This window comes from Hylobates moloch, unplaced genomic scaffold (assembly GCF_009828535.3).
Source record: "Hylobates moloch isolate HMO894 unplaced genomic scaffold, HMol_V3 SCAFFOLD_6, whole genome shotgun sequence".
Classification (NCBI taxonomy): Eukaryota; Metazoa; Chordata; class Mammalia; order Primates; family Hylobatidae; genus Hylobates; species Hylobates moloch.
Window position 1 is genome coordinate 15,028,695 of NW_026652281.1, and position 27,809 is coordinate 15,056,503.

General features: G+C 59.8%; 1 protein-coding gene across 5 annotated transcripts in view; it reads left to right on the top strand.

The window, feature by feature from the left end:
• The first annotated feature begins 960 nt into the window (after positions 1-960).
• Positions 961-27,809, top strand: part of BCAR1 (BCAR1 scaffold protein, Cas family member) — a 39,195-nt gene continuing 12,346 nt past the window's right edge. The window contains exons 1-2 of one of the 5 annotated variants that reach the window (XM_032156411.2): positions 961-1,054; positions 26,265-26,885. In XM_032156411.2, coding sequence (XP_032012302.1) covers positions 989-1,054; positions 26,265-26,885 — 687 coding nt within the window. In that variant the 5' untranslated portion in view covers positions 961-988. Of the gene's footprint in view, positions 1,055-2,980; positions 3,165-17,684; positions 17,908-18,385; positions 18,402-26,264; positions 26,886-27,809 lie in introns of those variants that run through there. The other 4 variants (XM_032156413.2, XM_058440488.1, XM_032156410.2 and 1 more) reach the window with 4 other exon arrangements.

Here is a 27,809-nt window from a genome sequence, read left to right on the forward strand (position 1 = left end):
CAGGAGAATCGCTTGAACCTGGGAGGCAGAGGTTGCAGTGAACCAAGATCGTGCCACTGCACTCCAGCCTGGGCAAGAAGAGCAAAAGTCTGTTAAAAAAAAAAAAAAAGAGAAATCTGAATCAAGTGTGGACTTCAGTTAACAAAGATGTATCAGTATTGGTTCATTACTAATGCCACACGTTCCATGCTGAGTTTTTTTTTTTTTTGAGATGGAGTCTCCCTCTGTCGCCCAGGCTGGAGTGCAGTGGTGAGATCTTGGCTCACTGCAACCTCCACCTCCAGAGTTCAAGTGATTCTCTGGCCTCAGCCTCCCAAACAGCTGGGATTACAGGTGTGCACCACCATGCCCAGCTAATTTTTGTATTTTTAGTAGAGATGGGGTTTCACCACCATTTTGGTCAGGCTGGTCTTGAATGCCTGACCTCAGGTGATCTGCCCACCTTGGCCTCCCAAAGTGCTGGGATTACAGGCATGAGCCACCGCGCCCCACCTGACAGGTGATTATTACTAGTGCCTGGTAATCACTGCACTCTCCCAGGGCAGGAGCTCCTTTGCCAGAGAAGTCCCTGGTCACCTGAAGGGGGGCACAGGGAGAAAAAGAGCCACTTCCCAGCCCTCAGCCCCTCTAGACATGGCAAGGCCCTGGGGACAGAGGCCAGCTTGGGTGTCAGAAGAGCTGGGTGTGAAGCTTGTCTCTGCACAGATTTACTCCATGGCCAGGTCCAAATTCCTTTCCCTCCAGAGGCCAGGGACAACAATAGTCCCGGTGTGAGGGCCTCGCTCAGCTCTCAAGGACTCTCTCAGGGCGCTGGCGCCTGCTCTGGCAGCCCAGCTGTTGCTTCTGGTTGGAACTGCCAGCCTTGAAGCCCCAGAGGCTGTTCCCTATAGGACGGAGTGAGTCATCCTGGGATCATTTGCCTGCCAGCAGTGGGTGAGGGAGGAGCAGCCGCCGCCTTCACAGACACCTGGTAGTGTCAGGAGAGGGCATGCACTGCCCTGGTGAGGCTCCTCTGGCTGCCCCCAGGCCCACACCCAAGGATCCCTGCCTCAGAGTAAGTGAGAGCTCTAGCCAGGATCCCCTCTCTCCCTGCTAAGGGCTAAGTGAGTGATGCCCTAAATAAGCAGCCCCTGGGGTGGTCAGAGGCAGGACGAGATGGATTGGAGGGTCCAGCTCCATCTGCGCCCCTCCCGATTGGGCCCTCCTTTCCCTGTGCCCAGGCAGGTGGAAGGGATCTTTCTCCGCCGCCCGCCCCATTCTGGCCGGGGCACCGAGAAACGGGGGAGATGGGAAAGGAGACAGAAACAGTGGGACCCAAGTAGGAGCAAGGGAGGGAGGTGGGGTCTGGGCGAGGAGCAAAGGAGAGGGCCAGGGTGGTGGTGGGTGGGGGCATCAGAGACAGCGGGGCGTGTGGCCAGGAGCCCGGGCACCAGGCTGAGCTGCTGCTCCCAGCTCAGGAGCCCCTGTGCCAGCTGGATGTGGGCGGGTGGGCACGGGCAGGGCCACGTGCCAGACATGCACAGAGCGTCCTTTGAGGAGGTGGCAGCTGTCGGTCCAGGCCCCCCCTCCGCTTGCTGTGGCCCTGCTTGGCCCCTCCAACAATGCCTTGCTGAGCACTGGGCTGCAGACGCTGATGTGCACAGTTGGGAACCGCACTCAAGAGGTGAAGGGGCAACCATACTCAACCGGAGCAGGGAGGGAGCCCTCATCACTGCCAGAACAGGGACTTGGGTCTCTTCTGGGAGGCCTGGATTTCCCTCTTTCTCGCATACCTCATACCCCCTCATTGCTGCTGGCCTCTTCGGATCCTCCCCGGGACACTCCTGGAGAAAAGATCAAGGCTGCGCGCCCCTTGGGGAAAAAGGCTGAAAATCCAGTCGGTGACCTGCTACTGGGGGCTTTTGGGAGCTGGGGGAAGTCAGCCTGCTGCCTGGCTCTGCTTCCTCCATCCAGCCACCGTGGCCTCCTGGCACAGCATCCCTGGCAGACAGAAGGGCCCGCCCCCCACATGGGCACCCACGCAGAGATTCCCTAGGCAGCTGGAGCTCTCTGTCTGCCCCCAGGTCCCCGCCATGAGCCCGGGCTGCGGCCAACCAGCCTCATGGAGCTGGCTCCGTCTTTCCTCCCTGGGGTGGGCAGCGCTGACCTCTGGGACACTGCTCTGGACCCCAGCCCCACTTGCGCTAGATGTTCACCCACCGTCCCCAGGCGGCAGAACAGAGGGGTCGGACCCCTGGTTTCCTTTGAGTGGGTGAGGGATCTCAGTGCCTGGGCCTATAAAATGTAACGGGACAGCAGCAAGGCCTGCCTGGCAGGAGTGGAGCGATGGGGACGAACACGCACGTGTCCATTGGCTGCAGGTGCCATGTGTGGGCACCATGGTAGATACGAAACAGCTGAAATTGGGGGCGTTTAGCCTGGGGAAAGGAAGTCTCAGGCCCACGAAGTCTCGTCTTCCAGCCTCTGGGAGGACGGTGGGCTGAGGGTGGGCCCAGGAGTGGGGGTTACAGGGACACAGGATCCTCCCTAGAAGCCAGGTCAGATGTCACTGTCAGGGCGACCTCAGGATGAGCTAGACTGTTTCCGGGGAGTGGGGAGCTCCTCTTCCCTGGGGGTCTCGGGGCTCGCTCTCAGCTGGGGGAGGGCAGAGGGGCTCCAGGAGGCCTGCTGTGCTGCCCCGCGATCGCCTTCCGCCGGCCGAGCCCTCCCCGGTCTGCGCCCGGACCCAGGGACTAGGAGCCCGGCCAGGGCCACAGGGCAGGAGCCCAGCTCCCGGGGACGTGCAGTGTTGGGGGAGGGGACTGGTTGGGCGACCCGGAGCTGGCGCGACTGGAGGTGGCCCGCAGGAGATGGGCGAAGAGCGGAGGAGACCGCGCCTCCCCGCCGCGTTGGGCCGACAGAAAAAGGCCGAGGTCCGGGGTCCTCACCTTTAACGCGTCCCTGGCCGCGGAGACGGTGGGGAGGGGCGGCGCGGCTGGCGCATGCGCGGCGCGGCTGGAGCGGCCGGACCGTCCGGCGTCCGGGAACGCTCAGGAGCCGCAGGAGCCGGAAAGCGCCGGGACCCCTCGCGGGGCCTCTGAGCGGCGCGGGCGGACCCGAGCCCCCAGCCCGCCGGCGCCGCTGCCCGCCAGGCCCCGGGGGCGGCGGCCAAGATGTCCGTGCCGGTGAGTACCGCGCCGCCCGGGACTCCAGGCCGGCTGCCGGCCGCCCGGCTGCGACCTCGCCCCGCCCGCCGAGGGCCTGATGCCGCGTTGGCTCCCGGACTGAGGGTCGCCTCACTGGGGCCTACTTGGCCCCGGGGGAGAGCGCACAGGCTGGGGGAGCCTCCCCCAAGCCGGCCTCTCTACCCCCTCCTTTCCATCCTCTTTTAGGAGAGCTGGATCGGGCTGGGGTCCGTACTGTCCCCTCGGGGAGCCCCCCAAGATGGCTGGGTCGGGAAGACTCTTTGTTGGTCCCCGGGAAACCCCTGGGACAACTGGGCCAGGCGGGAGTCTGCTGCCCGCCAGGACCCCGCACCAGGACGGCTAGGCCTAGCGGGGAGGGGTCTCTGCCGCTCCCGGGACTTCCCCCTGGGACTGCTGGGCCGAATGAGGGGGTGGGAGGCCTGTGCTGTTCCCCACGACCTCCTTCGGATTGCTGCCCTGCGGCGCTCCCGGGACTCCCCCGGGGTGGCCAGGTTGGGGTGCGGTCTCTGCCAGTCGCCGGAGCCACCCCTCCTCCAGGACGGCTTGGCTGGATGGGAGCCGTGCCTGCCCTCCACGGCCGATGGGCTCACTTTCCTGTGAAGTTTTCCTCCCGCCGCGGAACACCCGGGGCCCTGACTGGCTGCGTCCTCCCCGCTGGCCGTAGGGGTTTTCTGTCCGACACCCCCTCTTCCTGGCCGGGCAGCCTGGCTTCGGCAGACCCCCGGGCCATGGTTCCACACTTGGGCACTGGGATCTCTGAGCATCTCGGTCTCACCTCCTGAGGACAGCAAGTGATCCTGGCTACGCCGGGTAACCAGGCCTCAGGTGCAGGCCCCACGTGACAGATGGACAGACTGAAGTGGGAGGTGGGAGGCGGACACCCCGGCGTCCTGCCAGGAAGGGACACCATCTGCACCTGGCGAGCTGTGGCCTCCAGCCATCGTTTCCCTGCCTAGTTAGGGGCTTTTCCCTCCAGAGCCCTGTCCACTCTGGCCTTGTTTCTGGAACTGCTCCTCACCCGGAGGACCCCATCCTTTCCGTGAAGCAGGCAGTGGGGGCTTCCTGGCAATTGGCCTCTTCATTAACTATCCCAGAGTGTGTGCAGATGACCGGAGGGGAGGCTGGCCAAGTGCAAAGCATTGTTATTGCAGAATTAAAGAGCCCGCTCCCGCCCGCCTCCAGAAGTGGTAATGCAGTTACAGATGAAAAAATGAGGGCTTCCAGACTGTGCTGATGTGAGCCCCGCCATCCGTTCTGGTTCAGAGCATAATTGTCTCGTCTTCAGAAAGAAAGACAGAGCATGCCTGCCAAGCCCTTCCTCTCTTCTGCTCTGCTCTCCTGGAAAGTTCTGGACTTCTCTGGCCCAGGGCCTCAGGGGACCGGCCAGCCCCGCTCCTGTGGGCACTGGGCAGAGGGACAAGGTGGACCACCTGAGCCTGCTGGAGGGCCAGTGTCCCAGGGCAGTAGTGATTAGGGAATGTCACTCTGGCCACATCCGAGCCTGGGTGGGCCTCTATGGGGAGGTCCCCGTTTGATTTGGTTTGCTTGTCCACAGTCAGAGCCAAGCTCTGGACGTGGAGTCTGGGATGGCACCCTGACCCCTTGCCTTATAGGACTTTGGGCAGCCTTCTTTGGCACTGTGCCTCATCTGTAACAAGAGAGGGACAGTGGGCTGGGTAGGACTTGGACACACAGGCACTGTTGTGGGGACCTGCAGCCTGGCCACGCCATCATGGGCCCCGAGTCACCTCCTACCCTCTGCCTTGTAGTCACAGCCCAGGAGAATTCTGCTAGGGGTGGGCAGAGGTCTTTGCCATCTGCCCCCTACGTGGCTGGCTGGCAGACCACCGTGGCTCTCTCTCCTGGGACCTTGGGCAGTGTGTGAGGTGGTGGGGCCAAGAGGAGAATTCATTTTTGGAACAGTCTTGAAGTGTTCGGAAATTGCTTTCATGTGCTGAGGAGGCCCTGCGGAGGCTTCGAGACCGAGCTGCCTGCTCAGGCCCTGCCCTTGGAACCCAGAGTGGCGACTGCTTAGGGACACATCTGGGTTTTAAGCACACCCATTCATTTGGGCAGTCTTTTCCTAGATGGGCTGACGCAGGCACTTTGGCCCACAGAAATTATAAGATGCTTCAGAAGGGGATGGGAGGGAAGCAGGGTGAGAGGTTGCTGGGCTGGTTGTGCGGGGAGTGACCCCCTGAGTGTTGGGGGAGGGGAGATGCGGGGGGTCAGCTGGTGTCACCTTTTCATTTGACTCACATGGAGTCCCGGACCCAGAGAGGGGAAGGAGCCAGGGCGTCCCGGCTACCTGCTCAGTGCCCTTTCCTCTGCTCCAGGCGTAGAGCAGTGCAGTGCTTGGATGGTGCCTGGACACCCTGTGCGTATTCCCATGCCTTCCTCTTGCCTAGAGCCTTGGGCCTGTCTCTTCCTGCAGCTGAGAGGACACATTTGGAAGGAAATGTGCCACCCACCTCAGACCTCTGGCTGGCATTGGCTTGGGAGTCCATGTTTAGGGGTGGCAGGTGCTGGCCACCCCCGGCCCTGCCCGGTAAGAGGCCAGCTTCCAGCTGCAGAGAGGCCTCCCTGCTGTCTGTTCTGCCTCTTGCTTCCCATCTGTGAAGTGAGTGCGGCCCCTCCAGCTCCTCCTGTGCTCCTTCGTTGAGGGATGGCTCCTTTCAGGGATGCTGCCCTGTGTGCTAGGCACTGGGCTCAGGGCCTCACAGGCCCACAGAGGGCCTGTGTCTTGCCAGGGTCACATGGCCCGTGAGAGGTGGAGCCAGGGTGGGAGCCGAATGTGGCAGGATCCAAAGCCATAAAATGAGCATCATCCTGCATGGCCTCTACTTGGGGGGGCTGCAGCCTGTTGAGCTATGGACAGCAGCCAACCCTCTACCTATGGCATCCCAAACATGAGTTTGTGTCACCTCTTCTGCGTCCCTGAGAGGCAAAGCACCTTGGGCTCAGAGCAGGTAGCACCCAGGGCTGTGCACCAGGGTGGGTCTAGCCCCAGCAGTGGTAGATGGAGATGAGTAGACCAGCTTGGCATCTGGTTGAAACCTTGGCCAGCAATCCTGGGACTGGCTCTGTGCCAGGCAGTGGTGTGAGTGGGGGAGCTGCCCAAGGAGCCATGAGGGTCTGCCCCGGGGTTCGTAGCTGGCCTGGGCAGCCAGGCAGTGGACAGAGAGAGTGGGAAGAGGCAGTGTCCGGGTTCAAAGTCCGCAGCTTAGGCCCCACTGCCCCTGCCACACCCTCTCCTGCCGCTGGGCCTTGGGTCAGCCTGTCCGTCCCTCTGTAGGAAGTGATCTCCAGCCAGCTGCCTTGTTCACCAGGTCATTCCCATTCACCTCAAGCTCTGCGCCATCATCCGTAGGAAGCCTTCCCGGCCCCGTCTGCCATTGTCCATCTGTTGGTGGGGTGATGTGGTTGTGTCAGGCTCCCTCTTTACCCTGCAGAACCCATGACTGCTTGCCCCGCTCTCTCTCTCTGCCTTCTGGCTGCAGCTTGCCCCTGGCCGCCTGCTGAGTGTGTGGCCGCAGGAGTGTCATGGAGCCCCCACAGGTCAGTGGCTGCATCCCCATGCAGAGCCTGGGGTCTCAGCCAGTCTCCTCAGAGCCTTGCTTGGGGCTGAAAGGGGTTCCTGGAGAGGCTGCTTCCGGGTGGGGAGAGTGTTTTGGTGGGTCAAGGGCAAGGGCTCTAGAGTGAACAGTGTTGGCTCTGTGCCTTGAGTGAGTTACTGAACCTCCCTGAGCCTCAGTTTCCTCTTCTGTGTCATGGGGATGTTAACAGCACAGAGCTCCTGGGATTTTGTGAGAATTTGGTGAGGGGCGACCAGAGCTGTTAGAAGGAGGGTGATTAAGTAACAGCAGCTACTGCTGTGGAGATTATTGTCTTTACGTGGTGGTGGTTGGCTAGTGCAGTGGCTCAGACCCGTTCCTGAGTCCTGGGCAGCCAGCGTGGAGGGGAGGCTGGGCTGGGCCCAGGCTGATTGCCCTCTGCCCCTAGGGTTCTGTGGCCCTTTCTTTTTTTTTTTTTTTTTTTTCTGAGACAGAGTCTCGCTCTGTCACCCAGGCGGGAGTGCAGTGGCGCGATCTCGGCCCACTGCAAGCTCCGCCTCCCAGGTTCACGCCATTCTCCTGCCTCAGCCTCTCCGTGTAGCTGGGACTACAGGCGCCCGCCACCACGCCCGGCTAATTTTTTGTATTTTTAGTAGAGACGGGGTCTCACCGTGGTCTCGATCTCCTGACCTCGTGATCCGCCCGCCTCGGCCTCCCAAAGTGCTGGGATTACAAACGTGAGCCACCGCGCCCGGCCTCTGTGGCCCTTTCTTTACGGTCAGTGTAGTTTCTGCCAAGGCCTTGGTGTTAGGATGACCCTGGCCTCTCCCCTGCCCGGGCGTGGCCTGCAGGACCCTGGCCTCTTGAGCCTTGGATAGTCAGGTACTTGTCTTCACTCCACCGAGAGAGTGACCTGCATTGGGGCGACCAGCTGGCCCATCGCATCTAGGCAGCTGCTCCCCTGCTCCAAGTGCCCCCAGGAATGAGGCGGCACTGCAGGCTGTGGGAGCCGCTGCAGTGGTGCAGGCCTCTGGTCAGGTGTGGTCTGCAGCAGCCGGGCCAGCACGGGGCAGGCAGGGCCTCTGAGGGAGGCTGGTTCCACCCCTGCCTGGGGATCATGGCTCCTTAAGGGAGGGGCCTACAGCCGGGAGGGTGAGTAGGGGGCCTGGGTGATACTGGCAGACCTCCCCATTTCCTACCACTGGTGCCCTGGTCTTCTGGGGCCCACACCACCTTCCCTCTGTCTGCTTACCTTCACCCCTGGCCTTGGACTTGACTTCACTGCAGCCCTGCGTGTGTCCTCCAGGTCAAGCCCCATTATTTCTGTGGCTCACTCTCAGTCCTTGTGTGCTGGGCCATTGTCTCCCTCTCTGCAGGAAAAAAGAAAAAGAGTTCTGGGGACAGGTTGGGGACCTCGGTAGAGGTGCGGAAGGGATGCTTGCTCTGGTGAGATGGTCACAAGTTGCGGCTCTAAAGTTAATCTCTTCTCCAAGGGGGATTAGAGGCTGGGAAGGTTTTTCAGTCATTTTAATTTATTATTTAAGCCCTACCAAATTCCAAGAAGGATTTGAAGCAGATTATAGCAGAAGACACAAATAGTCTGGGATCATGAAAAGATCTGGAATTATGTAATGTATGGGGAAGGAGGAAGAATTATCCCAGAAAGCCTAGGCTCAGTAGGCATCCAAATTTAACTTGAAGCTCCCTGACAGGGCAAAAAGAGTAGCATGGTGGGTTTAGGCTTGCAGTATCTATTTTTGGTATTTGTAATGCCATGTATTTTTTCTTTGCTTTGTTTTATTTTTTACCAGTCGAAACTCTTACTGAGGTAAATTTTACATGTTGTGAAATGTGCAGATGTTAAACATACAGTTAGTTGGATGAGTTGTTTTTTTTTTTTGAGATGGAGTCTCACTCTGTCACCCAGGCTGGAGTGCAGTGGCCTGATATCAGCTCACTGCAACCTCTGTCTCCTGGGTTCAAGTGATTCTCCTGCCTCAGCCTCCCGAGTAGCTGGGATTACAGGCATGTGCCACCATGTCCAGCTAATTTTTGTGTTTTTAGTAGAGACACGGTTTCACCATGTTGGCCAGGCTGGTCTCGAACACCTGACCTCATCCGTCTGCCTTGGCCTCCCAAAGTGCTGGGATTACAGGCGTGAGCCACCACGCCTGGCAGTTGGATGAGTTTTGATTAATATAGACCTTCATGTAGCCATCAATCGAATCAAAATAACAAATATCTCCATCACCTCAGAAAGTTCTCGAAAGCCCCTTTACAGTCAAGATTCTATCACCCTGGCTTAAGTTTGCCTGTTCTTAAACTTTCTGCAGCTGGAAGCCTACAGTAGATGCACTTTGGGGTCTGGCTTTTTTTTTTTCTGAGACAGAATCTCGCTCTGTCACCCAGGCTGGAGTGCAGTGGCAGGATCTCGGCTCACTGTAACCTCTTCCTCCCGGGGTCAAGTGATTCTCCTGCCTCAGCCTCCTGAACAGCTGGGATTATAGGTGTCCCCCGCTATTCCCAGCTAATTTTTGTATTTTTAGTAGAGACAGGGTTTCACCATGTTGGCCAGACTGGTTTCAAACTCCTGACCTCAGGTGATCCACCCACCTTGGCCCCCCAAAGTGCTAGGATTACAGGTGTGAGCCACTGAGCCAGGCCAGGTCTGGCTTTATTCCTCGAGCATATTGGTTTTATTTATTTATTATTTATTTTTTATTTTTTTTTATTTTTAGATGGAGTCTCATTCTGTCGCCCAAGCTGTAGTGCAGTGGCACGATCTTGGCTCACTGCAACCTCCACCTCCTAGGTTCAAGCGATTCTCCTGCCTCAGCCTCCCAAGTAGCTGGGATTACAGGCGCCCACCACCATACCCGGCTAATTTTTTGTGTTTTTAGTAGAGATGGGGTTTCACCGTGTTAGCCAGGATGGTCTCAATCTCCTGACCTCGTGATCCGCCTGCCTTCGCCTCCCAAAGTGCTAGGATTACAGGTGTGAGCCACCGCGCCCAGCCAGTTTATTCTTTTTTGTTGCTGAGTAATGTTCCAGTAATGGATGTGCCACAAGATATTTATCCATTCCTTGTGGATGGATATCTATCTCTACCTTTAGTGTGCTGTGTCTGAGTCTGAGTCTTGCTGTGTTGCCCAGCCTGGCCTCCTAGACTCAAACGATCCTCCTGCCTCAGCCTCCCCAGTAGCTGGGACTATAGGCATGAGCCACTGAAGCCAGCTTGTGCTGTGTGTTATTAAGTATTGGAACACTGGCACTGTTGTTGGCAAAATACCCCATTTAAGTATTTTATAAAACCTGATATCCAATTGTATGCCTTGAGGCATGCCTAGAGATCTGTGCCCCCAAATCCTGGATCTACCAAAGTTACTTGTTTGCCCAGAAAGTGGTATGACCACACTCCTCCCTGTCCCAGACCTCACCAGGTGTCTTAGAGTTTAAACTGCCTCTTCGCAGGTTCTGTGGGAGGTTAAGTGTCTTAGGCTGTAGAGTCATCTGTGTTTCTGTCAGGGCCTGTGACCACTCCAGAGGTCCTGGTTGGGAGGTTTCTAAGGAGAGCAGGAGGCGGGAGAGGATGGAGCAGAAGCTACCTGCATCCCTCCTCCTCCTCCTTCCCAGCCCACACAGATTCCTGGGCTCTCTCTTTTTTTCCCTGGCCATCTGCCAAGACACCCCTCCAGGCAGACACTCCTTGCTGCTCCTGCCCCAGTGCTGGAAGCCCTAAGCCCAGGAGGCACGCACCACTGAGCCAAGACTGAGGAGGGTAGAGGGAGACTCCCTGCGTCCCTGGCTCCCAGCATCTGGGTTTCTTCTGTGTGCTCCTGCGGCCACACTGGCTCTTCACACTGAAGGAGTTGGCTTGCCTGTGCTATTTTTACAAATCTTTGCTGTTATTTTTTTCTGCATAATGAGTCTTAGCAAAAGATTCACACATCTGCTCAAATGTCATCTCCGCAGAGAAGCCCCCAAGCACCTTGTGTAGAACAGCCTCCCCCATCCCTCTGCTGTCTGCTTTGCAAGCGTTTATGTTTGTGCCCCTTAACACACACTTTGGAGTGTGAGTTCCCTGAGGACACAGCTGTGCTTTTACACAGCAGTGCTGCCAACAGTTAGACCTCAGTCAGGAGGCGCAGATGCGTGAGTGTTGCCTTATAACATGCATAGTGAAAGGGACCGCAACCAGCCACTTCCTACTTTCCCCAGGGCAGTCCAAGAGGAGACCCTGCCTGCCTCCAGTGTTGGCGGGTGGATCTGGGGGCAGCAGAACTCCAAGGAAAGATTTTGCCCCAGTCTCTCAGACAAGGTTTCGGGGAAGGTGAGGGATGCTCAGGGCATCTGAGGAGCGCTGTCTGTGCAGGCTGTAGGGAGAGCAGGGAGGGCTTGGTTGCGGGATGGGCTTAGCACATGGGGTAGGCCAAGGGAGGGTGCGCCCTGGTGCCTAGCGGGGTGGGGCCAGTGTGTGATGGCGCAGGGTGTGGCTGTGCTGCGGGCAGTGGGACACTAGGGTGCCACCGTGTGCTTGCCGGCCGCCTGTGCCATCAGTCTTACGGCCCCAGGGCGGGCAGGGTTGCTGGTGGTGGGTTCATTTAACAGATGGGCAAACTGAGACCTGAGCAGTACAGTGACTGGCTGAAGGCCCACGGCAAGTTGGAGTCATTAATATCTGCTCCCTTCCTCTAGTCTAAGCCTGGGCGAGAGCCTGAGCCTGGGTCTCCCAGGGCAAATGAACCTTTATTTGTAGGTCGGCGTAGGCTCCAGTGGGACACCCAGCCTAGCCCCACGATGCTGTCCAAGGAGGGAGAAAAAGCATTGCTTTTCCACCAGGCACAGTGGCTTAGCTTTATAATCCCAGCACTTTGGGAAGTCAAGGGCGGGAGGATCACTTGAGCTCAGGAGTTGGAGATGAGCCTGGGCAATATAGTGAAACCCCATTTCTACAAAAAATAAAAAAATTAGCCAGGCATGGTGATGCACACCTGTAGACCCAGCTAGTCAAGAGGCTGAGGTGGGAGGATCGTTTGAGCCTAGGAGGTTGAGGTTGCAGTGAGATGTGACTGTGCCACTGCACTCCAGGCTGGGTGACAGAGACCTTGTCTTTAAAAAAAGAAAAAAAAGCATTGCTTTCCCTGTGGCTGCCACAGCTCTGTCTTCCCTGTATCCACTCTTTCCGTCACTGCCACCCAGAGCCCCCAGGGTCCCCTCTTGTGATTCCACTGTCCCCTGGCCTGACCCCAGCAGAGTGGCCGGGTGGGTATCTGTGGGTGTGGGCACCTGTATTCTATGAAAGCAGCCCGGAGTGGGCAGCGGATAATGTGTGAAGTCACCCCCCTCCGCCCAGTACACTGGGGTTGGTTGCCATGGGAGAGCAGATGGCTGGGCTGGGTTGGGCTGGGGAGGCCTCCTGACCACACCCTCACCCCTGCCCACCCGGCCAGTCAGTGGAGAGCTGGGCAGCCCCCAGCCATGGAGCTTCCTCTCTGAGCACGAGGACAGAGCTTGCCCCTTTGCCCCTCTTTCCCCCTTCCAGCCAGGACTGAGCCCCTCCTTTCCCCCTCCCCCAGGCAGTGCTGAGGGGCTGCCTCTGCCATAGGGCGCAGATTCAGGAGGGGGACATGGTGGTCAGCAGTGGGGCAGAGTGCACATGGCCCCTCTTCATTGCACATAGGGGCGCCACTGGTCCAGGAGGACCTGTCTGGGAGGGCCCTGTGCTGGTGCCTGCCCCACCTGCCAGCCTCAAGAGGCTGGGCAGGAGGGGAGAGCTGAGGGAGGAGGGTACAGAAGAGGAAGGGGTCGCTGGGGTGGGTGGGGAGCCTCTGAACAGCACCCTGGGGCTGCCTTGCTGGCCCACTCCGGCCTCGGGCCGCTGTGAGCTGAGCCTCTCTCTGAGGCAGGCACCAACGGCAGGGGCCTCTGCTGCTTGTTAATTTCCAGATAATTTGGAAAGTTGTGCTGCCTCTTCCAGTCCTGTTTCTGACAGGCCTGAAGTGGAGGCGTAGGGCTGGATTTACTGGGATGCAGGCCAGGACTTGGAGTACAGGCAGGCCCCACCCCACCCCTGTGCTGTGTCCCTTACCTGGCAGCTCTGCCCACACACCTTGGATACGGCCCCTGCCCCCCGGGTCTCTGGGGACTGGCCTTGGGCATGCCAAAGGGGATGACCACTGGAAGGATTTGGCTTCAGGTTGTAGGGCACGCCCACCTTCCCACAGTCAGAGCCACTACTGTAATGACAGACACTGCCCCGCAGTCACTCCACCCTCGAGAGCAGGGGAGGATGGGAAGCCCTTTATGGTAACAGCTCCAGCTTGAGTCCTGAGTGCACGCTCTGCGGTCTGGGGTCACCTGGGGTGCTTTCCGGTAGGCACACGCCTTGGTTATGAGGTGGAAGGTGCGAGCTCTGCTGGCCATGGGAGCTGCGTGGGGCACTGCCTGTCTCTCTTCCTCCAGGTAGCCATCATTCTGTCCTGGTCCCAGGGCAGCAGTGAGGAATGACTGGTGTTGGGGTGTGGGCTGTCCGTTCTGTGTGTGACAGTAGGCTCACCTCTGTGCTATCCACAAAGGTTCCGTGCCTTCGTCTGGGTTTTGTTTTCTTTGTTTGTTTGAGACAGAGTTTCGCTCTCTCACCCAGGCTGGAGTGCAATGGCGCCATCTTGGCTCACTGCAACCTCCGCCTCCCGGGTTCAAGCGACTCTCCTGCCTCAGCCTCCTGAGTAGCTGGGATTACAGGCATGTGCCACCACGCCCGGCTAATTTTGTATTTTTAGTAGAGACGGGGTCTCACCATGTTGGTTAGGCTGGTCTTGAACTCTTGACCTCAGATGATCTGCCCGCCTTGACCTCCCAAAGTGCTGGGGTTACAGGCGTGAGCCACCGCACTCAGCTGTTTTTTGTTTTTTGTTTTTTTTGAGATGGAGCCTTGCTCTATCGCCCAGGCTGGAGTACAGTAGCATGATCTCAGCCCACTGCTTCGTCCATCTCCTGGTTCAAGCAAGTATCCTGCCTCAGCCTCTTGAGTAGCTGGGATTACAGGTGCCCGCCACCATGGCCAGCTAATTTTTGTATTTTTAGTAGACACGGGTTTTCGCCATGTTGGACAGGCTAGTCTCGGCCTCCTAAAGTGCTGAGATTACAGGCATGAGCCACCTTGCCCGGCCTCACCTTGGTTTTGAGCTTGCCACTGTGAGTGTCCAGCCTAGGGGGATGGCGTCAGCTCTCATTGGCCCTCCAGAGATACCGTTTCTTCCTGTTCCTGGGGCTGGCAGTGCTCACCTCCGGCCTCAGGAAATCCTCTCCTGCTGCCTCTCCCAGAGCCGGCCATCAGCCGAGCCCACCCTCACCGCTGCTGGGAGGCTGAGGCTTCAGGAGGGGAAGGGGCTGTATGCCTTTACACTGTGCAAACCGGTTTTAGCCTGCTCTTTTCACTTTAGTTTGTTGTAAGCATTTTCTTGCATTATTTCAGTCTTTGGAAGAGGCCATCTAATAGCTGCAAGCTATTCTATTGAGGGGCTGTGGTTTGTCTCACCGGTCCCCTAGAGTTGGTATTGATAGGTGAGCCTGTTTTGCTCCATGTTTTGCTGTCATTGCTGTCGTAAATGCTGCAGTGGACATTGGTGAGCATCGAGCAAGAAAAGTTCTTCTGTGCAGTGGGTCTGTCCTGAAGGCAGACGTCAGAAAGCCCAAAGAGCAGGAACCCTATCCCAGGCTTATCTTTCCACTCGGGTCCAGTATAACCCCCTCCACTCAAGACACTTAGTGTCCTGGTGTGCTGGATCCACCTGTTTTCTGTACAAACAGCTATTCCAGGCCGTGAGGGGTTGGAGACATCTCTTCCAGCCTGTGAGCTCCTCTTCAACCTGGCTGGAGGTGCCAGGCCACTCCTGGGATGACACAGCTGTCTGGGAGGGCCCTGTGCTGGTGCCCCGGCCACGTATCTGCAGCTGTCTCCCTTGGTCCGGCAACAACCTCTCCCAGCTCCTCCTTATTCAGGGCCTCTCTCCTTGCTGCCAGTCCCACTGTGTGTAAATGCATGCGTGTGTGCTGTGTGTATGCAAGTGTGTGCCTCTGCACTTAGGCGTGACTTAACCACCCCCATCCTCCAGACTGGGGCAGCCTCAGATTTCTTCACCCAGGTCAGCCTATCCCATGAGGGCCACCTCTGAGGTCCCACCCAGTCAACAAATGTTGACTGCACCCCTTCTCACCAATGGGGCTAAACTTAGTGGGGTGGGGGTGGTGCTGGCCCCAGTGCTGAGCTCAGTTTTACTGGGGAGGAGGGTGCTTAGGTCTCAGTTGCCTGTCCTTTTGCAGTCTGAGTGTGACAGGGGTCTTTGGCTTTCTGAGCCTGGAGTGCTGCTGTCCCTGCCCCTAGATTCTCTTCCTGCTGTGGGGTGGGCTGAGGTCTAGCAGCCGCATTTCTTCCCTAGCCCTGTCCCTTCTGTGCCCCGAAATGTGTGGGATGGGACAGTTGTTGGTAGACTGGGTCTCGGTCTCTTCATGTGAAAAATGGGGCTTGGCTGGGTGCAGTGGCTCACGCCTATAATCCCAGCACTTTGGGAGGCTGAGGCGGGTGAATCACTTGAGGTCAGGAGTTCGAGACCAGCCTGACCAATATGGTGAAAACCCATCTCAAAAAAAAAAAAAAAAAAAATTGGGGCTGATGATGAGCCCACTTTGCAGGATTGCTGTGTGCACAAAATAAGTGCATGGGCATAGGGCCCCTGGCACTGGCTGGGCATGGAGGCTGTGCTGGGTATGTGGGGCTGCATCCCTGTCCTTGACAGCGGAGGTCCGGGAGGCTGGACTGGGGGTGGGGTGAGGTTCTGCCCCCATATACCCCAGCCAGAGCTTGCCCAGTGGGTGCTCCTCCCCCCCACCCCAGCTACATCCCCTTCAACACTGTGGGGCTTAACTCCTGGGGCCTTGTTTCCAAAGCGGAAATGCCATTCTGGGAGGCACAGGCTTTGAGGGGAGGGAATTTAAGGGGAAAAGGAGCAAATTTTTGAAATGCTTGTGTCGGAGCCTGTTCCCCTTGCTGCCTCCCGCTCACACCAGCAGCCCCACCCCCAGTGCTGTTCTAATTCAGCTCCTGGGGGAGGAGGGTCTCATCCCCCAAGGTTCCAGCCATCCACCTCCTCTCTGCGCCGCACTCCTTGGCCAACTAGGAGGGAGCAGGGGCCAGCTCCCTTGAGGGCCAGGCCTTTTGTGTCCCTGCCCGTCCCTGCAGAGACTGCTGCCTGGAGCCCTGCCAGCAGGCCACTGCCTGCCCCATGAGGCCTGGTCTCCCCTCCACAGAAGTGGAGGCCCAGGGATGACCTCAGGCTCCTGAGGGTCCCGCTGGTTCAGACCTGCTCTCTGGGAAGTTGGCGTGCCAGCCAGGCTGAGGAGTGGGTAGCTGGACAGGGTCAGGGTGCAGGAGGGGCCCGGCACAGCTCTTGGGAACAAGCAGGAGGAGATGCCCCAGGCAGTTTCCCTGAAGGCTGGCTCCTCTTCTGAGGCGAGGTGGGCTGTGTCGGGGAGGCACAGGGTGTTGGCTAGCTGTTCAGTTCCTCCTGAGGACTTTGGGTCACGCTCTGTCTCATCCCACTGCTCCTTCCTCACCCGCTGTGCTGTGAGTTCTGGCCAATGCTTCCCAAGCCAAATATTGAGGAAATGCAGACGTCCAGTTTTTTGGGAGGGGTGGGACACAGGAGTCTGTTTTTTAACAAGCTCCCCAGAGCACCTAAGCAGCCAAACCTGGGCTGTCCTAGCCCCTTTTCAGATGAGAAAGGAGCCCAGAGAGGGGAGAGGGCCTGCCAAGGCGGCACATCTGGCCAGGCGCTGGGTAGGCTGAGCCCTGGGGGTCAGGCAGAGGGGCAACTGCAGGCCCACCTGGGCTTGTGTCTTTCATAGGCCGTGCTTGAGAATTCTCTGCTGCGTGAAGCCGGGTCTACCTCGCTGCTTCCCTGCCACCGGAGCTGCCTCGTGGCATCCCATTGCTCAGCCAGTGGCCCAGGATTGTTGACTGAGGGTCCTGTCTGGTCTGGACCAGGCTCGGTCCTATGATCTCCCTGCAGATCGTGCGTCCCTGGCCTGGCCCGGCCCCGGGGCTCTGGCACCCTGGTTCTGCTGCTTGGGGTGACAGTCACTAACCTGCAACTGAGCGAGGGGCGACTCAGGAGAGCCAAGGTTGTCTCCACTTGGTTTCCCCCCGGGTGATTCTTCCTTCTGTCTCCCGCATTCCCCCAGTGCCGCTCTCCTACCCCATGTCGCCGAAGCAGATGAGTTGGAGCAGGACTCAGGAGGGTACTGGGCCCAGGTTTTAGGCTGAACCTAGGAATGAGTAATGAGAGGAGTCAGATCAGCTGGAGGACCAGCCCGAGTCCCCAGATGTCGGCACAATGCAGGGGAAGGTAGGTGCTGCCCGTGAAAAGCGCTGGGTCGAGAGCTCGCCAGCCTCCCTGCTTGAGGGCTTCATTTCCTGGGGTCCTTACACGGTGGCACCGTCTACAGTCGGAGCTGTGGTGGTGGTGGTTCTTCTGCAGGCTGGGGCACGCCCCCTCCCCTTTCCCTCTAGATTCAGATCTGAATCCCACGGCCCATGGACACGCGATGAATGCCCTGGGGTTGGTTAGCGGGAAGGACAGAAGTCGACTTGAGGCCGTGTCTCGCCTCTGGAGTAGGAAGGCAAACCGGGCAGCCTTCCCAGAAGTGGAGGCGTTTGCGTAGGCCTTCGGTGCGTTCTCGCCTGGGTGGAAGGCGGGGACGTGCATTTGTTGGAAAGCGGTGTCCTGCGCCCTAGGCTGGAAGCCTGGCCTCGGGAAGGGGCCTGGAGCCTCGGGGTGGGAGGTGGGGGGCGGGGCGGGGGGGCGGCCCCTACTGGGCGGGCTTCTGTCTGCGCGCCCGCGCCCCCGACAGGCGGCTTATTTGCATGGAGAGCGGTGGCGGCCAATGGGCGCGCGCGGCCGGGCATGCTGGGATCGGGCTGGGCCGGCTGGGCCGCGGCGGCGGGCGGAGTGCGGCTGGACCGGCTCTGGGTGGCCGAGGCGGCAGCTGCGCGGCGGCACCGGGGCGGCTACCGCGCACTCGGAGCCCAGAGGGCAGGCGGCCCGGGCAGCTCGGTGTGCGCCCCCGCGGGAGCCAGGGCCCCAGGCCCGCCGGACACCATGAACCACCTGGTGAGGGCGCCAGGCGGGGCCGGGCCGCGTCCGGGCTTCGAGGCGGCAGCCCTGCCGCCTGCGGGGCGGGCGCGGGCTGGAAGGGGTTAAGCGAGCGGCATTTCCTGCCGGACCTACGGGGCCTGGGAACCGCTGGCCAGGGTCCGCGGCCCCGGGACCTCCTTCTGCCCTGGCCGGGAAGCCGGGAGGCAGGAACCGCGGGGGCTCCGGAGCCTGTGCGCCTCGGGGGCGTTGGCGGGGCCGGGCGCGGGGGCCTGCAGCCGGCAGGAGAGTTCCTGTGTCGGGAAAGTGGCTGGCGGGGCCCGAGATCCCCGGCCGTCGGCCGCCTGCTGTGTCACCTTGGGCCTCTGCGCTCTGCCTCCGGAGCCTCAGTTTCCTCGGCTGCGAGGAGGGGCCGTTGAGCCTCGGGCGGATGGTCCGGCTGGTGTGGCATGGGGACTGCCCACCGCTCCCGGAGAGGGAGGAGCTCCAGGGGACCGAGGCCGGGCGGGCAAGTGCGTGGCGCCAGCGGGGAAGGCTGCGCTGCCGGAGCACCCGGCTCTGGTTAATGATTCACTCCGGCCGCCGGCGCCGGGTTCCGGGAGCGGAGTGGGGGGTGGGGGCGGGCGCGCCGCGGGCTTTGCAGCCCCGCACGCCGAGCGCCTGTGGAAGCCGGGTCCTGGCCACAGGAGTCCTAGCCGCACACGAATGTCGCGGGAGGGGGCCAGGCCGGATTCTGCAGTGTGGACATGAAGGCTTTGGAGTCCGTGGTTGGGGGACCCGCAGAGCTAGAGCAGGGGCGGGGCTGCCTCTCGAGGGTCCGAGAGGCTGATCGCTGGGCCGAGGTGAGGGAGTTGGGAAAGCTGAGATTTGCCTAGGGGTGCGGGGTGAGGGGCTTAAGGCCTGGAAGATGTTGGGGTTTCGAGTTTCAGATCGGGGACAGCAGCTCCTTTTCCACCACAAGGCTCCCGTTCCCTCCTGAGAGTCCCTGGTTTCCTTTCCCACACCCCTCCCGGGGCCCGGGGCCCGCCCCAGCTTTGGTCAGCTTCTCAGAATGACCATGGGTTGATCTCTTCTTTGCTAGTGAGATGTTTCCCATCGCCCTGGGCCGGGGCACGCCCCCTCTTGTGCCCATTCCTTTCCTTCGGTGCTGAGTTGGGTGGTGGGGGCTGGCCGGCCTGTGAGAGCAGGTGTCGGGGTACCTGGAGAATCGGGGCCCAGGTACGGGGGTGGTGGGGCTGTGGGGAAAGGAGCTTTGGGGAGGAGCTGCTGACACTTCCTCCTGGCACTGCTTGCCCAGGAGCTGGGTGGAGGCAGAGCAGGGCAGGGCAGTCCCAGGTTCTGCCAGGAAAGTCACCTTGGGCTGGGGCAGGAGGTTTGGAGCCTCTTCGCGTTACTGTTTGTCTGAGCAGGAGGGTGAGCACTGTGGACTGGTACCATGGCCCCAGGTCTCGGCGAGGGATGGAAATAAGGACAGTGCCACTAGGGCCTCCTGTCTGTGCAGGAAGGGCCCTGAGACAGCTCCTCAAACCCCTTTCCCATTATACAGATGGTGCATGCAGATGGGGACACTGAGGTACAGAGAGACAGTCAGTTGTCCTCAGAACTGGATCCAGAACCTCGTCTCCTGGCATGGCCCCCAGTGCAGCACCACATATGGCCTCCGAATTCCCAGTCTGGGATTGGGCGAGCTTTGGTCCTTGGGGGACCACCATGCTCTTTTGGAGTTGTCAACTTGGTAGGAACCCTCTGGTTCCAAGGCTGTGCCTTTGTGGCCCTCTCCTGGCATCTGCTGTCCCTTTAGGAGGTCCTACCACCCTTTTCTTCTGAGCCTGCACAACTCCTTCCCTTGCCCCCAGGAGCTCACAGCCAGCTGAACCAACTGGTCAGCTAGAACCAACCAGCAGGGGAGGTGCGCTCCAGGGGGCCTTCTTGGAGGAGGCAGTATTGGAGTCAGAGTTGAAGTGTGGGGCATGGGGTTGGGTGACAGGGAAGTTTCTTCAGCAAAGACACTGGGCAAGCCTCTTCCTCGGCCCCCAGATAAGGGGCTGCAGGGTAGTCTCCCTGTAAGAGGATGGGGCTCTGCCCTCTGTCAGGCCCTTCCTGGCCCTCCGAGCACAGGAGAGGCCCTGGCTCCACCTGTGTCTTGCTTCTCTGACTTCCTCCCACCTCTAGGTTCTAGCCTGGGGCAGAAGTAGGGTGGAGGGTGGGTCTAGCCTCCTTGATGACACAGTTGGGGTTGGAGGTGGGGGCTACCCCTATTCTGGGCCTGGTGCTGTCCCTGAAGTCAGGGGTCACCCTCACACTGAGCTCTCTGCCAAAACCCCGGATCACAAGCATGAGCTCCAGCAGGTCCGCTTGAGTGAACCCCGCTGATCCTGCCTGCAGGGGTACAGGCCTGGGGCCTGCCAGCCGTCCCCACTGTCCGCGGGGTGTTTTGGGTTGCAGGTTCCATGTCCTGAAGCAGGAGGGCCCTCCCCATGCCACCTCCTCTGCCCAGCCTCTTAGGGACAGTGCCTGGGATGCCCTGGCTGGAGTGGGGACTGGGGCGTGCTTCCAGCCCATAGCTGGCCCTGGGCATAAAGGCATCTGCTGAGGTGTTGCAGCCAAGGGCAGGCTGTGCTCTGTGCTTGTGTCGGGGAGCCTTTGGCAGTGGCCACCCCACGGGTGGCTTTTTAAAACCTCCTGCTGCTGAGTGTCACTCGTGGGGCTGAGGGCCCGCACGCCTTCCCTGCCTCATCCTCTCCGACGATTCACACCCTCCTAAGGCTGACAGGATAGGAGCCATGCTCCCCTGGGGTGGCTCTGGAACGTGGACCCTGCGAACAGGCTATGTAGTCTGCCCACACACTTGCTGCCTGCCACCTGGGCACCCAGGACTTGAGCCCAGACCCTGGCCACCCAGTTGTCTGTGGGAGTATTAGGGGAAGATGCCACTAAGGCTGGCAGGTCCTGGAGTTCCACCCAGGATGGGGATATGGGGGAGGGAAGAGGAGGTGCCCCTCAGAGCCTGAGGCCAGGACCAAGTGGGGTGATCAGGATCCCTCCAGGCGGGTCCCGGGTGCGGATGGCCAGTCGGGCGCACGCTTATTGGGCCTGCATCTGTTGACCACGGAGGCTCTTTGGGACAAGCAAATAGAATGCCCCAGAAATAAACTTGGCCCAAGTTTGCGACGGTTCTGGGTATGAAAGAAGTCAGTGTTTCCCAAGTGCCTGCTATGTGCGAGGCTCTGTGCTGGGGCGGGTGCATGTGTGTGTTCGGGGCGTGGACAGGAGGGGTGGGAAAGGCCTGTGACATTTCCTCTCGTGGTTTCCACGAACCCAGGCATGACCCCTGGGTGGAGATAAAGTGGAGCCACCCAGCTCCACTGTGTCTCAGCCTGGGGTCGGCCTCTGCTGCTTCTGGACTCAGTGACCCTGGGCTGTCAGGGAGCTTCTGAGCCTTGGTTTTCCTGTCTAGTAAGATGGAGGTAATCGTGTCTTATGGGGTTGTTCTGAGGGTTAAATGAGCTGGTGGCTGTGTGGGAAAGAGCTCTGCCTCCAGCAGGGAGGAACTGTGCTGTTCTTATTGTTGTGAACTTAGTGACAAGTGTGGCACTATTAGGCATTTCCTTGTCTGCCCCCAACCCTGGGGTCTTGGGCAGAGACCAGGAGTTCTTGCCATTTTCTCCCAGCTCCCACCTTGTGCTGGCTTGTGGGTGCTGAGGTCACATTTGCTGGGTGAAAGGGTGCAGGCCAGATGTGAGCCAAGCCTGGCAGAGAGGGTTTTGGTCAGCAGTGATACCTTCAGTGTTCTCTGCAGTTGGCTTGGGCTGGCCCTGCTCCTGAGAACTCCTGGGTTGTCCCTTCAGGCAACCAGGGAAGGCTCCTTGGAGCAGCAGCATCTCCCCTTACCACTCCCCGACACCAGCTTCCGCCCAACCCAGAGAAGGAGTTTGGGGACAGCCACAGCACATCCAGGGCTCCCAAGGCAGCTGGCAGAGCCAATGAGGAGACCTCAACACCAGTCCGACGGCTGTAGCTCTCCCTGACGTGTGGCACCTGCAGCCCTGGTCCCAGCCGCTCTGCTTCTCAGGGCCTGCCTGTCCAGCCCGGGTGGATATGGTGCCCAGGCAGGCCCCGGGGACACAATGAGGGCCACTCTCAGAGCCAGGCAGAGCCTGTGGGGCAGTCCTGTCAGTCCCATGTGCAACAGCTGGGATATTGTTTGGGGAGTGCTGGCATCAGGCTGGGGCTCTCCTCCTCTGGCCCTGCCCTCTGGAATGAGCAAGCCCCCAAGGGCCTTCCTGGGTTCCTCTGGTGCACATGCCCTGGAGTTACCCTTGTAAGGAGGTAGACTTGTCCTCCTGTCCTGGGTGCCTGGGGTCCAGGGGTGTGAATTGGGCTATATCAAGACATGCTGGGCAGTACTGTGAGGTGGGGGCAGAGGGGAGGAGGTGTCCCAGGAGGAGCCTTCCTGGAGGGGATGATAGTCTAGCATGTTCTGAAGTGGCAGTAGGGTGCGGCAGGAGTGAGGTACCAGAGAATTAGTGAGGCAACAGCCTTCACTGTGCCTTGGACACAGGTGGCTGACAGTGTGCACCTGGACTGGCTTTGCACCCCTTCTGAGGTCACAGTTGTGTCCCTTGAAAACTTGGGCAAGAGCACCTGACTGGCCCAGCTTGGGTCATGCCCTAGGCCCAGCAGTGCGGGAGGCCAGGAGAGGAGGCTTGGGGAGGCTGGCCCCTCCTCCAGTTTGGATCATGGCAGGGGTTCTGGGGGAGGCTGCTGGGGGGCCTGCGAGCATGTCCAGAGCAGGAATACTTGGGGTGGTGAGTGCTTTGCTCGTCTGGGCTTATCTGGCCTTGGGAAGCTGGTTGTGTGGATGACATTCAGTGAGCTGTGCGCGCATCATCCATGGAGTCTGCGGCGTGAGTCCTTCTGCTGCTCCAGAGTCACAGCCTGCCTCCCTGCTCCAGCCCCCTGGCTGAGGCCCTTCCTCTGCCCCATGCGCTTCTCAGACAGGAATCCTGTAGACTGTCATCTCTTTGGGGAGGCTGTCTCTGACCCTGTATGCAAAGGCCTTCTCCCACATTATTTTTGGCACCCCACTTTCTTCCCCATGAAAGCAAATTGTTTGGTGTCTTTCTGTCCCACTACAGTATAGGCCCGGTTCAGACAGAGGCCTTGTCCACTAGGCCTGCGCTATCTCTGCGGAGCCCAGCCAAAGCAGGGGCCAGGCGAATCTTTTGTTAAAAGAACAATGCGCGTCAGGCATAGTAGCTCACGCCTGTAATCCCAGCACTTTTTGAGTCTGAAGCTGGAGGATCACTTGAGCCCAAGAGTTTGAGACCACCCTGGGCAACATAAGGAGACCCCATCTCTACACAAAATTAGCTGGGCGTGGTGGTGTGTGCCTGTAGTCCTAGCTATTTGGGAGGCTAAGGTGGGAGGTGGCTGAGGTGGGAGGATCACTTGAGCCTGGGAGGTTGTTGCAGTGAGAGCCATGATTGCACTACTGGGCAATAGAGCAGAACCCAGTCTCAAAAAAAAAAAAAAAAAAGAACAATCCCATGAAATGAGGGCTGTCATCCAGCAGAGAGGATCTAGGTGCTCAGAGAGGCTAAGGAATTTGCCCAAAGTCCCACAGCCGGGCCCAGGTCTGAGTCTGCCCAGTGAGGAAGAAGGAGTGCGTGTCCTTAGTGAACAGAACAGAGGCCCAGAGAGGCGGAGCCCTGGCCAGCTGGAGTGGTCGGTTGTGTACCAGCAGCGTCCAGAGCTCAGGCTGGGCGGGGGCACAGCAGCTGACGCAGGCGGGGAAGCTCCTGGTGCCAGGCGCCTGGTGCCACGTGCCCAGCCTGTGAGATGCTTCCCAGCCTGGCTTCAGCGGCCCCAGACTGGGCTGCGGCCGATCAGTGAGCTCATGCCGGGAGGGTTGGGCTGTGAGGCCAGAGGCCCCAGCCGCTCACCTGGGCCGGGCTTTCCTACCCTGCCGGGTCTTTCCCTCCACAGAGCCTCCGGCCTCCCTGCCTGTGCTCCCTCAGCTTCCCTGAGTGCCTGGCCCTGCCTGGAGGGGCCTCTGCCAGCCTTTCCTGGGCCATCCTCCTAGGAGGTGAGGGGCCTTCGCGGGGCGGTCCCCTCTGTCTAAACCCCCACCTTCTCTGACTTGGCTGGAGGGGAATTTTCCTGTGACTCACTCTGCTGGCACTTCCTGTGGTCACCAGGGCAGGGGCTGGGGGACCCGGAGGGGCAGCTCTGTGGTGTGTAGGGTCACTAGGGAAGGGTGGCCCGCCCCCTGATGGGCTGTGATTCCCAGAGGCAGGCTGCAGACCATATTTGGGAAATGCTTGTCTTGCTGGCCGCCTGGGATGGGGGCCCTGAGCCCGGGTGGGCTGCAGGACAGCCCCCGCCCTCCCGCTCCTCTGTGGGGCTCTGGCCCCTAGACCCGCCGCAGTGCCTGTCCTGTCCTGCCTCAGAGCCTGGGACATAGTCCACCGTTTTCTTTTTTTTTTCTTTTTGTGTAGTTTTGCAGCCCCAAAGCAAGAAGCACTCATTCCTGAAAAACAGGAAGAGAAAGTGTCTCCATTGTCTCAGTCATCTCTGGTGTCGTCCTGACCCTCTCCTGTCTTTATGTTTCACAGGACATTTTCTTGAGGCGTGCTTTTCACTTGAGTGCCTTCGTCTGTTGTAATTGTGGTGTGGACAGTGTTGCAGCCATCCAGAGCCTCTGCCCTTATGCTCACCTTGGCTCCAATATGACTCCACCTGGGCCTGCCCTCTCCTAGCTGCCCCCTGGCCCCTCCCTTGGCCCTTGCTCCTCCTGGCTCCCCACACTGCAGCCTCTGGCCCTTTTAGGGACTGGAAAAAATGGGCTCCTAGCTGATGATGTCCACCCAGGGCAAATGAGCCGTGGGGTCTGAATGTCTGATCCTGGGATCTGGGGCAACTACTGCCTACCCAGGCCACTGCCTGGTATGCCATCGCCCTCTGATGCCGGCCAGGTAGATGGAGCTCAGAGGGGCACTGTCCAGCCCCTGCTGGTATAGGGGAGGAGGGTGGGCCCTAGGGACTTGAAAGAGACCTCACACCCACTCCTCTGCCCCAAGGCACAGGCTCCTGCTTCCTGTTTCTGCCCAAAGGGGTGTGGCCCTTTCTTCCTTGTTTCACTCCTTGCAGATGGAGTCCAGAAAGTGGTACTTGGGCCCAAGTGGGGATGGTCACACAGCTACTGGCTGGCCAGAACCCAGGTCCCATTTCCGAGTCAGAGTCTCGACCAGGCTGCACATCTAAGACCCCAGGAGACTCCGAGGAGGGACCTTGCAGGGCAGCCCAGACCTGAGGCCAGGCTGGTGGGTGGCTGGAGCCCAGTGCCGGTCACTGTCCAGCTGGCCTGGCACTGTTCTCACACCCGGCTTCCCTGTGTGTGAAGTCTGGGGCCCCTGTGGAACCCATGCAGCCTTCTGCCGCCCTAGGAGGGGCCACAGCTCTGGCCTTGTCTCACCCCGTGCCTCCCTCACACCTGCCTTCTGCTGCAACCGACCACACCCTCCAGCCAGGGACCCTCTGTCTCTCTGGGCCCATCCTGTGCCTGGCACCTCGATGGGGCAGCAGCAGCAGGGGCGAGGACGCATGAGTGTGGTGGGAAACTTCGAGGCCTCCCTGCCTGGGCTCTAGTGTCCCAGCGAGGCTCTGTGCCTGCGCTCGCCATGGCACTCATGCCTCTGATCCCACAGCCTCCTCCAAGTCCCTCTCAGACTGGTTGGCTCCTGGGCCACATGGAGCACGTGCCCTGCTCTGCAAGGGTTTGCTGAGGGCGACGGGGCCAGGACAGGGAGGGTGTGCCTCCTGTTTCCTTCCCAGCCTTGGGGAAGGTGTTTGAAGTTTCTAAATTAATTACTGACTTTTTGGATTTTGGGTAGATGGACTTTGTTAAGGAAGCTCCGTCTCATTTTTGTTCATTTTTTTTATCCTAAGAAGCTGTCCTTTTTGTCAGATTATTTTCGTGCATCTCAAGAGAGAACCATTTGCTATTTGTTTTAACTTGGCAGCATTGTCGTGATTACTCCCGCTCTCCTTGTGTTGGTCCAGGTAGCAGAGTGGCCTTGGTTGGGGCTTTTAGGGGTATCTTGAGGGTCATCCCTGGAGTTTTGGTGGTGACAGTGGTCAAGAGGATTTTGAGGTGCTGTACAGGTGCAGTTGAAAGAAAGGCCAGGATCAGCTGGGCCTTTCTGCTGGGGAACAGGTGGGGACAGTGGAGGCAAAGGCACAATGATGTCACCAAACTCCACTGAGTTCCCAGTGTCAAAGCTGGGCACCTCCCCAGAGCAGGGCAGGAGCTGGGAAGCCCCCGATGCCCCATGCACATCCTCCTGTCTCACACCTGTGTCCTCTCTCCCCAGAACGTGCTGGCCAAAGCCCTCTATGACAACGTGGCCGAGTCCCCGGATGAGCTCTCCTTCCGCAAGGGCGACATCATGACGGTGCTGGAGCAGGACACGCAGGGCCTGGACGGCTGGTGGCTCTGCTCGCTGCACGGGCGCCAGGGCATCGTGCCTGGGAACCGCCTCAAGATCTTGGTGGGCATGTATGATAAGAAGCCAGCAGGGCCTGGCCCCGGCCCCCCCGCCACCCCGGCCCAGCCTCAGCCTGGCCTCCATGCCCCAGCGCCTCCGGCCTCCCAGTACACGCCCATGCTCCCCAACACCTACCAGCCCCAGCCCGACAGCGTCTACCTGGTGCCCACTCCCAGCAAGGCTCAGCAAGGCCTCTACCAAGTCCCGGGTCCCAGTCCTCAGTTCCAGTCGCCCCCAGCCAAGCAGACATCCACCTTCTCGAAGCAGACGCCCCATCACCCGTTTCCCAGCCCGGCCACAGACCTGTACCAGGTGCCCCCAGGGCCTGGAGGCCCCGCCCAGGATATTTACCAGGTGCCACCTTCTGCTGGGATGGGGCATGACATCTACCAGGTCCCCCCGTCCATGGACACACGCAGCTGGGAGGGCACGAAGCCCCCGGCAAAGGTAAGGCTGTCCTGGCACAGTCGTGCAGCTCCACAGGTATAGCCCAGCCCTGATTTGTGGGCACAGAAGGGCCCAGCCACCCTCAGTCACCGGCACTCCAGGAGTGGCTGTGTGTTTGGTCTGGGGTCAAAGCGGGAAGTGAGTGTTTGGGGAGTGTTCATTTGTCCGGGGAAGGTGGATGTGAATGGACCCAGAGGGGAGATGCTCCGCTGGCCTCAGCCAAGCCGACCCAAGTGGTGGTGTCACCACAGGGAGCAGCCTGTTGAGGCGTTCCAGCGGGCAGGCGGGGCTTGGCACATGGGGTCAGCAGTTGCTGGGCCCCCGCGAGGGAGAGGCCAGCCACTTCATGCTCAGGCTCTCCTGTGCCGTCTGAGTTTCCGTATCAGCCTCCAGATGGGGTTCCAGCACATCTTCTGGCCGTCCCTGCCTCCACAGGCCAACCCCTCTCCACTTGTGGGACATGCTAGGGGCCAGCGGGTGCGTATGGTGATCTGGATGTGACTCCTGGGAGGATGCTGCCCCTGAGATTGCTAGAGGAGGGCTGTACTGAGAGCCTCCTGGGCTCTTGCCGTCGGGATGCCGGGCCTGGGGACAAGACCTCTGGCCTCCAGACCCTGAGCCCGCTCCCCAAGTCCACAGGGCCCCTGCCTCCCAAGCTCACCTGCCTGTAGGAAGGAGTCAGTACTGGACACTCAGCCCAGGGCTGAGGTGGAGACCTCATTGGTGCCAGCTGGGCAGCGAGTCAGCAGGGAGTTACCCCAACTCCACCCATGGGTGGCCTGGTACCCAGGAGGCGTGGCCGGAGGTCATTGGCAGGTGGGGGACTCCATGGACATGGGCCACCAAGCCTGGCCACCAGGGGAACCTGGGTCACTGGCTTCCACTTCCTGCTCTACCTGCTCCTTCAGCCGTCTGGTCAGAGGC